Source organism: Myxocyprinus asiaticus, chromosome 24 (assembly GCF_019703515.2).
Source record: "Myxocyprinus asiaticus isolate MX2 ecotype Aquarium Trade chromosome 24, UBuf_Myxa_2, whole genome shotgun sequence".
Classification (NCBI taxonomy): domain Eukaryota; kingdom Metazoa; phylum Chordata; class Actinopteri; order Cypriniformes; family Catostomidae; genus Myxocyprinus; species Myxocyprinus asiaticus.
Genome location: NC_059367.1, coordinates 20,047,302 through 20,060,896, shown reverse-complemented (window position 1 = coordinate 20,060,896; position 13,595 = coordinate 20,047,302). Strand labels below are relative to the sequence as shown.

Sequence of the window (13,595 nt, the reverse complement as noted above, 5' to 3'; positions counted from 1 at the left end):
GAATTAGAAATCTCATCACAGCTGTGTTAAGTAGTTTTTTAGAAGTAATTCCATTGTAATTTAAAAAATAGCATAATGTTATAAATTTACACTAAATAATAAAAAATAAAAAAAATAAATAGAAATTTTACTAGATTTTTGCTGCTAAATAAGGCGGAAACACGTCATCACAGTCTGTGAAAAAGGTCTATTGACCAATCAGAATAAAGTTTTCCAGATCCACTGTAATAAGTGCAGACATTGTTGTCAATAACACATTCTTGTGTAGCTGACATTTCAAAACTGAGAAAAAGGGATGATAACATCACACAATACAAGCAAAGCATCACATTTGACAAAGCATTCAGCAAACAGACAACCTTCATTAATGGCTGCTGACAAGTCAGACTTCCTCTCTGCCTGACTGACCTTCACCTTAGCATCCAAATTTACCAAAGCTCTGACAGTTTTCCGAAAGTCAATTTCTGAAGATAATCACTTGATCTCAAGCTGCTTGAAAAAATATTAACATTCTAGAAGCCCTCATCTGCAAATGCAGTAGGCAATAGGAGCCTCTCTATCAATCTTGTGGCGTGTGAACACTGATGTAAACCAGAGCTTATTAGCACCTGTTGTTGAAGTAAGACATCTGATAGGTGAAAATCATCACCTGAAATTGAACATTACACCAGGAAAACCACATTCAAGTTATACATTTTATCAGTTTGTGTGTTCCCTGGGAATTAAACCCATGGCATTGATAGCACCTTGCTCTACCAGTTGAGCTACAGGACCTGGAAGTACTACATTGAATTTTCTCAAGAAAATCTACCATGTGGTTCTATTATGCTTCATTACTGTGTTTTGAGCCTGAGCGTTCATTTGAGTTCACTTCTCCATTGAATACTTCCATGAATTAATAAATGCATAACTAAATTAAATAAAGTCCTGTGATTTCATTACTGACCGGTTGATGTAGCACAAACTCTGCTTTGTATTTATGAAAATCCTTTTAATTTATTTATTAAAAGGAATTATGAATTTTAATAAAGTATTCAACTTGAATGTATGTTTTGATTTCCGTCCATTCTTGGAAGATTTAAACAGAGGTTGTCTAAGCCCTTAAGACATTCTGTGATAGTTGATTTTGCATTTGTGTGGAAAGCCGTGCAATTTTCCTCGCTGAAAGGGGGACAGATGCACTCTGGAAATCAATGAGGGGCAAAGCGACAGTGATGGCAGCAGCTGTGGTCCTGTCACAAAATGAACAGTGATTACGGGCAATAATTTCCTCAGCAGAGCAGACATAGCAAAGTTGCGTCATCCTTGGAAATGTCATCGCTGATGTTAAAAGTAAAGATCTGTAGGCCAGAGAGTCAGGGCATTTTTTCTGTTTATTTATTTGCTGTATGAAACATATGATATAGTAGAAGTATGGTATGATAGAAGACAGTATTTGTGAGAATTTCCTGATTTGATCTAATCTGATCAATATAAGGTTCTTTATTTGTAAACAGATTAGCAACTGGCATGAATCAAAGTGGATCGCCTTAAATCTATTTAATTAGTGTGTCAACTTTTGATCAGCAGATCAAGCTAACTAGATGTAATCAACAGAACAGAACAAAAATAACATATTAAAACATTAAAGTAATATTTATTACTTTAATGTTATAAAATAAAAATGTTGTCATCATTTACTCACTCTTATGAAGTGTCAGAACAGGTTTGATGTCAATGACAAGCAGAAACCACGTTTGATGTTCTTGATGTTAAAACTTGTGCCACAGGTGTCACATTTGGTTGGAGAGGAACAGCGGATTTAAGATTTTCAGTGAATAATAACTTAAATTTCAGTCTGTTCATAACACAAACTTATTGTATGACTTCCAAAGACTTTGAAAATAGTGCATTAGTCATATGGACTATTTTAATGGTGATTTTATAGGCATTGCTGTCACTATAAACTGACGTTGTATGGAAAATAGCTGTGTTAAGATTCTTCAAAATGTCTTCTTTTCATTTCCACACAAGAAAGAAAGTTATATGGGGTTAGAACAACATGAGTGTGAGTAAATAATGTCAGAATATTAATTTTTGGGTGAACTATTTCTTTAAATAGAGAGTTTGTCACAACCATCTAATGTGCATTGAAGACAGATTCTGTTACTACTGTCTTCCCTGCTACAGCGCTGTCAATTTCAAGCCGCCTTCTTTCTTGATTTGTGTGTAATTATGTGGCAGGTCAGTCAACCACCACTGATATGCATCAGCAACAACAGCCCTGATGTGAATAATAGATCTGCCTCTGGTCCCGAATGGCAACTCTAGATTAATTGCTGTTAATAGGTTTTTATTAGCAACATGGGTAGACCCCATGGCTTTCCCGGTTCATTGCAGCGCCTCTGAAGATTGGAGGGTTTCTGTTTTTAATCAGGCAGGAATCTCTGTGGACCATCTTGAATAAATACATCTGTATTGCTGTTGGCTAAAGCATTGCTTCAATGACCCAAATCCAAACAGTTTGATAAGCATTTCAGTTTAGTGTGTGTCAAAGTCAGAGATTTTCAGGGGCATTTTTACTTCCATTTGTGTTCAGTCATGTCAAATATTTTATAATATTATATAATAAAAGTTTGTTGCCTCCATTTTAAATATATGGGGCAGTTTTATAACTATTTTTAACACTTGTTTTAAGTGTACGCAGATGGAATTATATCTGATTCTGCCATGTGTGTATGAGGACTGTATGTATGTTTTGGTTCAACTGTTTTCTCCCTCGGTGTCTTTGTTTCAGAGAGCTGCAAAGACACACTCAAATCTCCGGCAAACCACACTCAAGCAGATGTCACCACTTTGACTTGAGGGACTTTGAAAAGTGGATGTGGTCCTGAGGTTGTCACCAACCAGTCACTAATCATGTCTCATTCACTAATCATGCATCCTCTGTCTCAGTCAAGGGGGCGACACACCTGTTGACTGATACTATTTGTAACACTTCTAGTCACATTATCACATACGTCTGTCTGTTTTCGAGCCCCCAGTCATGTATTTGCATGATATAGTTTTTAGTAACTTTAGTCAAAACAAAACTGTAATGTATTTTATATTTAGGGCACATAAAATCTGACTTGAAGCAACTCTTAAAAAAATATTAATTTCTTTGTTATAGACCCAGTTTTGTGGCTTTTAGCCCATGTCTGTTAACTTTGAGGCCATAGTGTACTGCTAAAAGTTGACAAAATTAACTTTAAGCACATATATTGTTTCAAAATGTTCAGTCTTTCTTTTCTAAGAAAACCAACCAAAAATATGAATGACCTTGCACTCACAGGCATATCCAAGTTATTATTCCTAAAAATGCCCTATAGAAAGATAATATCTCCTCTCCGTAATACCACCTGCCACTGACTTGCATTAACAAGTGGTAAATCATGGTTCACTGCTATGGCATAAACTAAGGGCTATTGGCTAATTTATTTAAGGACAAACCCTTCTATATGTCCTGCACCAACTTCCCTTTTTTATTAAGAAGTAATGAGGTTTTTAACAAATTGATTTTTCTCTCAGCAAGTCAGCAATATTTGTTTATATACAAAAACTGTCAAACATTTGTCAAGATTGTCTTTAAAATGTGCAATATCAGACTGAACCCTATTTTTAAGAGACACAACCCCTTGTGACAGAATGAAGTGAAACAGTTCCTGTGTTTAAATGTTGGGTAGTGTAATTATGTTCTTGTGCTATGTAGGTGAAGATTTATAAATCATTTCTCCCTTCATGATACAAACTGGCAGCTTGGCTTTATTTGGACAAAAGCAGAAACTTGTGGGCTGTGTCTATGTAGTATTGCTTCAGAGATCACAGAATAGCAAACTGTAAGAAAGCTCATTTGTCATTTTAGAAAGAGTATTTGAGCAGGGATCACTTTCCCAAAGGCATTTTAATTAGAAATGTCAAAGGAATAGGCTGATGAGACTCTTAAAAAGAATAAAATATTTTACAGCAACTTAATTAAAGAGTGCAGTGGCAGCTGCATGCTTTATGAACTATCAGTTTCTGTAATTCAATTTACATGAAGTCTTATTGCATTTGATATCATCAGCCATCAATATTCATTATTTAGCTGGTTAAGATGGGACCAAACTCAGAAGCCTTTATATGTCCTGCAATGTTAGTTAACTGTAATAACATTTTTGTGTGTGTACACGCTGTATAATATGTCCAAGTTGTGCCTAATGTCCTGTAATACTACTAATAATACTAATTCTAATAATAAAAAAACAGTGGAATACTTTGTTGTTCACAGAGAGGCTTGTAATGAGATGTCAATCATGTTTGCACACATGGACAAATAATCTTGCTTGAGTCTCTTATGAATATAATTTTTGTTCTGTTTTGTTCTTTTTTTTTTTTTTATTCAGTTTTTGTCTGCCATAGTTGCCTTATGTTTTATAACAGACAGTTCAAGTGCAACACCTTATTTAGAACAGAAAAGTGCATCATGTAAATTACCGTAAAATAACCACTGTGTGTAGTAGAGTATCTTGCAAAAAGATGTATTTACTATCTAGTTATGCAGATTGTTTTCATAATGGTTCTACAGTATCTGCCTTTAGCCAGTAACCGTGAGTATGTTTGTGTGATGTATAATGAAAATGTATGATGTTATATGTCTAGAGAAAAAGCAATTAATATCTTGTATTATGTAGGCATGTGTGTCTATGCATTTCTGCAGGAATACAAATAAAATCTAAATATTAAACCGAAGTTTACACTGCTTTATTTCAAGGTGCCTCTTTCCAAGTGGTTCCCCATTAGCAAGAAAGAGTTCCGGGGTGCAGCTGTATATTTGGGGTATTTGCTCAACCATCTATCTGATTGCAGACTTGAGTTTAGAGCTTGGCTCAACTTGTAACATTTTAAACAGAGGGGAGTACACATCCATCTCCATGGTGACTTTGAGAGATAAGCCCCATTAATGATTGTTTAGCTCCCTCAATCTCTATGCATCTCTTTCTCTCTCTCTCCTACTCTCTTTCTTTTTCTATATTATCCTCATTTTTATTCATATTATACCATAGATATACTACACTCATATAATGAATATTATACCTCCCTTCTGCATACACAAGGGAGGTTGAACAGCTGGCTGTCTGGTGCAGTCAAAACAACCTTGAGCTGAACATGCTCAGAACAGTGGAGATGACTGTGGACTTTAGCAGGAACACCCCAACACTGACCCCCCCCTCACCATTCTAAACAGCACTGTGGCAACAGTGAAGTCATTCAGGTTCCTGGGCACTACCATCTCACAGGACCTGAAGTGGGAGACCCACATTGATTCCATTGTGAAAAAGGTCCAGCAGAGGTTGTACTTCCTTCGCCAGCAGAGGAAGTTCAACCTGCCACAGATGCTGCTGATAGAGTTCTACTCAGCGTCTGTGGCAGCATTGAGTCTGTCCTCTGCACTTCAATAACTGTCTGGTTTGGTTCAGAAGACTACAAAGGACAATTTGGACTGCTGAGAGGATTATTGGTTGCCCCCCTCCTCTGAGTGGGGTCACTCTGGACCCCACTCACCCTGCCCACTACCTTTCTGAACTGTTGCCTTCTGGCCGACGCTTCAGAGCTCTGAGCACCAGAACCGTCAGGCACAGGAACAGTTTTTCCCCCTCAGGCTATCCATCTCATCAACAGTTAAATTGCCCAATTGAGCAATAACTATGTGCAATACACAGTTTATTCTTTTTTTTATATTTATCCAACCTCTTCTGCCATTTCATTCCTCTGAAAAAACAAACAAACAAACAAACAAACAAACAAAAAAAAACATTTGCACTGTACATAACAGATTTGTATTTGCACTGTACATAACAGATAACAGATTTTTATAAGATTGCACTACGAATGTGTATGTGTGTATGTATGTATGTGTGTGTCTGTGTGTGTATGTACGTATGTGAATAACTATTTTTTATTTTTTATTATTATCTATGTCTTGCTGCTGTTTTGTATTGTTTTTGTATTGTTGTACACTGGAAGCTCCTGTCACCAAGACAAATTCCTTGTATGTGTAAGCATACTTGGCAATAAAGCTCATTCTGATTCTGATTCTGATCATATACACATACAGTACAGACAAACCAGCAATGATTTAAAAGGGATAGTTCACCCAAAAATTTAAATTCTCTCATCATTTACTCACCCTCACACCATCCCAGATGTGTATGACTTTCTTTCTTCTGCTGAACACAAACAAAGATTTTTAGAAGAATATCTTAGCTCTGAGTGAACTATATAACTCTTAATGACCTTGCTTAGGGGCTTTTTTAGAACCACATATGACACATTGGAATCAGTATCTGATCCAAATCTAAATCATATTTAAAAATACTTAACATTTCATATACAAAATACATAACATTTAAAGAAAGTTTACATGACAAATGTATTACATTTTATGGGTACCATAGAATTTTCAATAAAACATGTAGGGTGCGAAATATGGTGAGGTTGAAGGCTTGAGCGTATAATAGATTTAATTTACTACTATAACCATATCACCACAAAACATTATATATATATATGTGTATATATATATATATATATATATATATATATATATATATATATATATATATATATGACATTTAGCTTACTGTACTCTTAAAAAAAATACAAATATAAGCTTACTGTGCCTCAAATATTGCTTATAGAAATTCCTTTTGAAAATTGTATTCCCCTAAAAGTCATTGTGTAATTTAATACCATCTACATCTGACATGTTACTACTCTAAGACATGTACCCAGTATTAAAATTTCACATTGCAAGGCCATAAATATCTCTCACACAATTGCTTCATAAAAGTTCAATATGAAAAGTGAGTACTCTCTCTCTCCGCACTATGATTTCCTATGCACTTGTTATTGATACATACCTAAATATGGCCTAGGTCTGAAAGACTTTATTCATACACAGCTGTCATATTCACATTTGGAAAGTACTACAATATTTCCCATTCTTCTGCAGAATCCATTAGCTGAAAATAGTATCAGAAGCACAGGACCTGTGCCACAGTGATGGATGGATTTAATAGTCTAATAAAGCACAAAATAAACTCCCTGTGTCTGAGGTTTTGAGTGAATGACAACATAAACAGTACAAAGAAAAGGGGTAGTAGTAACACATTTCACATTTTTGTAATTCATTTTCACTTCAAATTAATTATATTGTATTTCCGTCTCTTTAGTTGTCCTTTCATTCCCCATAAAATGGGTTGTCATGGCAATGTTGAGCAGTTACCATGGAGAGCTGCTCATCCGCCACTTCAGCTGGGGGTGGGGGTTAATAAATAAAAAAAAAAAACAGAAAGGGAAAATGCATAAATGACCAGTTGGTCTCTGGCTTTGGAAAGCCATGTTTTTTTGGCAAGGCCTGATTAAGCATTTGGGTTCTCTGTTTATTGAGGCTAGCAGCTGTCATAGACTTTCTGTTCTAGGGTTTTGTGACCCAGAGAGAGGTTCAGTCCCTACATAAACAAGGAAAAATGGAAGCAATGTTTTTAGCTTTTATGAAATAAAAACTTGATATTTACTGATAAAACCTGATATCTGGAGTAGCCTACTTACTCTCGTGCAACCCTAATTTCAACCTGGAACCCAGGGAATTAAGTCCCTGGCTTTGTGAGGTTGAAGTATCTTCTGTATTAGTTTGGGTATTATGAAAATAATTACATTAGCCTACATTAAAATGTTATTGTTTATGACAGAGGATTAGAATACTTTGCCCCATTAAGAAATTCATGTTTATTCTTAAGTTAAATCATTCACATGATTTTATGTTTTGGCATGATACCAACATGTAGGCCTACTATATATTTTTATATCTAGGTAAATTTGCTTTAGTATAAGCATAATTTTACCTGCCATGTAGAAAACGGACATGAAAAACACATTCTGGGTACAGGGTACATTCTGAAAATACAGACACTATCTTTACCTAATTCCTTTAAAAGAAACTGTAAAGTGACTTGACATTCACATCAATGTTTTTGTGACACTTTCTATGATGGCAAGCCTAAAGTCTTGATCGAAGACACCTGACTGGCTTGTTTATCATTCGTGGGCGCCTTTTTTAAAAGCGTCGCGATCGGTCATGTGACGCGCTAAAACGGCTGTGTCTAGAAGGTAACTCCCTGGAGAGTCTCGCCAGAGTCTGTTACTAAGATTAGGTTTAGGGTTAGATTTAGTGGTAGGGTTACAATAAGGGTTAGGCTTAGGAGTAGGTGTAGGGTTTCTGTAGGACTCTAAATAAACATAAAAACTCAGTGTGTGAACAATCAATGTTCCTCTCGTGAGACTCTAAGTAACTGGGAGGTTACCTTCTAGACACGACCCGCGAAAACCAGCGTTGTTCGGCGAAGCAGCAAAAGTGCCATTTTGGAATTGAACACAAGCTGAATTATATTTTAGAGCAACGCGGGGGGAAGATGATAACAGCTTAAATTTCCATCTTTACCTCAAACAAAACTTAAGAAGAGTTGAAATATAGTGCACCAGTCATATTAACTACTCTTATGCTACTCTTGGAGCTTGGCATTTAAAATTACTATTCACTTTTGTTGTATGGAAAAGAGCTGCTCAGACACTCTGCCTCCCCTTCTGTGTTTCATGGAAGATTGAAATTAACACTGGGCTGGAACGTCATAGAGGTTAGTAATTATGTTCAATTTGGGAACTATTAATTTAGTCTTTACAAAAACTCTAAACTAGCAGCAAATTTGCTAAAAAAAAAAAATTAAAAAGCTCCTAGATCACATCTGATTTTCCACAACGCATGTTGTCTGGAGTTTTTTTGTCTACTGAATGTTCTTGAAAAGATGTTTTTTCAATGTTTTGTCTGCGGAACGATCTGAAAACACTTTAAACTCCAGTACAGCCCATTGAAGAGACTGTACGTCTATCACTCACAGCCTCGTTGTCAAATCAAGGTGGCGCTGCTATATTTTTCCCAGAAGTTTGCAGCTCTTAGTTGGTAGTGGGGAACCTCTGGCAAACCTTTGGCAACAATGGACAATTTGCTGCAAGATTGCCGTAAAGCTCATTTGCATGTGAAAGTCATCAGTGGCAAATTTGCCATGAACTCTCGATTTTCGTAAGGGAAGGAAGAGGCAAACTCTAAATATCAGTAACATCAATCAAATTTGACATGAAAGAGAAAATGGGAAAAAATGTATTGATAAAGGGCAAACAAATATTTGCATATCTCCACCAAACAGGCCTGTTTTATCTTTAATCCATTATTTTCCTGATACTACCAATAGGCCTACACATTCACCCAGAGATATATGCTCAACCACTTTGTTTTTACCCCTAGCTCTGGTGATGAAAGAGGTGCCATGATGGGATTGTCATGGTTACAGGGCTCTTGTGTGTCTTCTCTCTCCCTCCATGTTCATCATCTTCCCTCCTCTAGAAATGGTGAGACAAGTTTTTGGGTCATTATGTAAAGGTCCTGCTATTTCCTCAAATGGCCCATTCCTCTTCTCTACCCATCCCTTACTGGTTCAGACTTGTCTGTTGTTTGTGTGGAGACTGAGATATATGCTGTCACTTTGATTGTGTCTGTAATTGTTTGTGGTTTTATTGTGTTTGTAAATGCATGTTGTTTGCAGTGGCCATATATAGAATATTTAGGAAATGAAAGGTCAGACTGTATATTTGCTAAGTGAAATTCTCAGCAGCTAGAGTTTTGTTTTGTTTTTTTAGATGGCATGTTAGACCTGGTATCCAAGGAAACCAAATGACCTCTTGCAGACATTTACTTTACTGTCACGGTTAACAGAAAGTAGTAATGTTCCTGAAGATTCAGTTTGTTTTTTGATAACTTGGTTGTTTTTCTTTTGATTATAGTTTGTTGTTTGACAGAGGTCTAAAATAGACACATGGAGTATTTAAACTAATTATCTTAAAAATGTACATTTAGAACCAAAAAGGGTTTTGCAGATTTCAATCTCACAGATAACTTTTATTCAATATAATGGTGCTTTAAAGAACCAGTCAACTAATATGCTGATATAAAGAACCTATAATGTAATATCACAACCTTTATTCATCACCAAAGAACCACACTGAAAAATGGTTCTCGATAAGAAGGTTGTAAGGTGCCTTGATCCCACCTCGGAATAAAAAACATTGAAAAAGTAATTCTGACTGTATATCTCACAATTATTACTTTATTTCTCAAAATTGCAACTTTAATAATAAAAAAAATTGTTTATATCTCACAGTTGTAAGTTTATTTCTCGTAATTTCAAAATAAACTATGAGACAGAAATGTCACAATCGCAGCTATATATATTGCAGTTGTGATTTTACATCTTGTAAATACATGTATATCACGTAAAATGTCTCTGTACTGTGACTTTATTTTTTCACAATTGCAGGTTTATATCACACAATTGTGACTTTATTTCTTGCAAATATATACACTCACTAAGCACACTAATAAAGTCCTAATAAATTGCCAGAAGTGTTCTTCTGCTGTTGCAGCCCATCCGCCTCAAAGACGTGTTGTGTATTCTGAGGGGCCGTTTACACAACAACGTTTTAACTAAAAACGGAAAACTTTTTATGCGTTTTGGCTGTTTGTTTACACGACAACGATGTTTTGGGGCCTGAAAACGCAAACTTTTGAAAACAGGTTTCAAAGTGCAAGTTTTTGAAAATGATGCCGTTATCGTCTCCGTGTAAACATACAAAAACACGAATTTGTGAAAACGATGACGTTATGTGCACAAGTATTACGTGTTATATAAAGAAAGATGGATTGATAGGCATCAATTTGAGATGTACAATTATCAATATGAATACTGGTGTCTGTGCAAATAACAATAATCAACAATTTATTCATTTGGTGTGTTTTGTATGGAGTGTGAACATTGTACAGTAGGCAGAACCTGCAGTTTGAAAATCTTGAAATTAATGTATGGATTCAGATGGGAAAAATGTATTTGTAATTTAAATATTATTTATTTACTTAATTTTATTTGATGTACCTTTACCCTGCAATTAATTCACCCACCGCTTATGCATATAGCCTATAGACAGAGATGTGATGCAATGTACAGTATTCAATGATATGCTTAGAATATGAAAACATGAGGCAGAGAAAATGCATGTTAGATCCAGTGTACACAAGACCTCTCTCTCCGTCAGAAGATATCCATATATCAGAGTTCTGTCTGATATCCAAAACCACTCAACATCAACAGCTTGTTATGTCAGCTTACTCTCCTACCAGCCCAAGAGTCAGCAGGGGGAATACAGAAGAAGGCAGTAGACGAAGTGATGGTAAAAATTAGCAGAGTTTATTGAATAATCTTGAGAGTTCAGTCTATAGGCATGTGTGCGAGTACTTCAAAACAACGCGTGAGACATTCAAAAATACAATGGCGGACTACAGGACTGTGTTTGTGCTGCTCAAGATTTTGAGTTTATTGACGCTTCTCCAGAAAAGTAATAGCAACTTCATCGTCCATCCAGACAAATTTGCTCGATGCTTTCGCCATCGTCATTGTTTGTATTCACCACTCTGTGGAAGAATGCTTAAGTGCGCAGGCACATAGTGTTTCTTTACTAAGTGACATTGCCAGCTACTGGCCTGGCATGCATAATACACCGTTTTTAGTCATTTTCGCGGATCCGCGTGAACGGGGATCGTTTTGACAACATTGTCGTCTGTACGCGAAACTTTTCAAAAACGCAAAGGAAAAACTTTTCCGTTTTTAGTACATCGTTGTTGTGTAAACATACCCTGAGACGCTATTCTGCTCACTACAACTGAACAGAGTGGTCTGAGTTACCGTAGCCTTTCTGTCAGCTTGAACCAGTCTGGGCATTCTCTGTTGACCTCTTTCATCAACAAGGTGTTTCTGTCCGCAGAACTGCCGCTCACTGGATGTTTTTTTGTTTTTGGCACCATTCTGAGTAAACTAGAGACTTGTGCGTGAAAATCCCAGGAGATCAGCAGATACAGAAACTCTCAAACCAGCCCATCAGGCACCAAAAATCATGCCACGGTCTAAATCACTGAAATCACTATTTCCCCATTCTGATGGTAGATGTGAACATGAACTGAAGCTCCTGACCCGTATCTGCATGATTTTATGCATTGCACTGCTGCCGCATGATTGGCTGATTACATAATCGCATGAATAAGTAGGTGTGTTCCTAATAAAGTGCTCAGTGAGTGTATATCTCGCAAGTGTGACTTTATTTCTCTGAACTGCAACTTTAATTCATGAAATTGCAAGAAATAAAGTCACAAGTTTAAGGTATAAAGTCAGAATTGCCTCTTTTTATTATTCTGTGGTGGGACCCGGCTTCCATAGGTGATGTGAGTGAATGGAGCAAATATACCATTTTGTTCTCCTCAGCAATTCTCTCATAATATATAAAAGTTCACACAGGACATCCACCAGCTTTAGAAATGTAGGCGTAACATCCAATAACCACTCAAATGGTCTCTTTGTGGTTGAAGATAAATGCCGTGAGAGGAGTGGGCATTTATCTGTTCAAAAGTCAAAAGCTTCTGCATTTGAGAAGCTTTTATCACATTGAGCGGACAGATGTGAAACCATTAGTATGTGCACATCTGACATAAACCATCACTTACATACGGCCAAACTGGATGGAGTTTTAATGGCAGTGAACCAATAGAAACAAAGGAGCCATTACTATGAATTTAAAATGTCCACTCACACAAATGTATGGTCAAAGCATTAATATTAATCTTGTTTGCAGTACTTGCACGCATTAACCCTCTATTTCTAGCCCTGCTCTATGAGTTTATTGTAATGAGTAATGTTGCTCTGGATGCATGAGATAGATCTCTTTCTAAAGTTTCTCTTCAACAGTGTTTCCTGAAAGGATTTCTGTTGAAGAGGAGATAAAAATTTAAAATCAATGTAAAAGTGGTCAAGGGCGTGTAACTGTAATTATCCAATCAGTGGGCAAAAGTGCTGCAGTGTATTCACACTGATAATGTGTGCTGCTAAAATTGACCTAAACATTTGGGCTCTATCACACATATACCAACACATAATTGATGAAGTTTGCCAAAAGTCTTGATTTTATATTTTCTCGCTAAGGTTGTAGATCAGTATCCCTACACTGATCAGATCCAACCCTGGAAATCTACTAAGTGAACTGGATTGAGAAGAACATGAAAACATGCTACCCTTCGAAAATGGTTGAACCCGCCAGTAGAAATCCCTGTATGCATTGTTTGGTCATCTGTTTTGCTCCAACTCGGGTAAAATGAAGGTTCATAATCTCTCTTTCACAGTGAGTTCAGAGACCATAATTAAGTGATGGAATTCACCCTCCCATTATTACTAATGATTTGTATTTTTAAAACGGGTTTAATGGGTACATAGACCACCCCGCCAGGGGTAAATCTTTCCATATGTATTTGCATTATAAGCCTTCAGCCAAGCTTGTAAATCCATTCAGGGGAGCTGGAATGTGGTGTCCCGTAGTCTCATCACTGATCATTAAATGAGTAGATTCAGTTTCATGAGCAAATGTGAGGAACAGCAACAACAAAAAAA

General features: G+C 36.4%; 1 protein-coding gene across 1 annotated transcript in view; it reads left to right on the top strand.

Moving 5' to 3' along the window:
• Positions 1–4,749, top strand: part of LOC127414957 (potassium voltage-gated channel subfamily C member 4-like) — a 53,454-nt gene extending 48,705 nt beyond the window's left edge. Inside the window, exon 4 of the mRNA XM_051653376.1 lies at positions 2,777–4,749. Coding sequence (XP_051509336.1) covers positions 2,777–2,839 — 63 coding nt within the window. The 3' untranslated portion in view covers positions 2,840–4,749. The remainder of the gene's footprint in view (positions 1–2,776) is intronic.
• Positions 4,750–13,595: the final 8,846 nt, after the last annotated feature.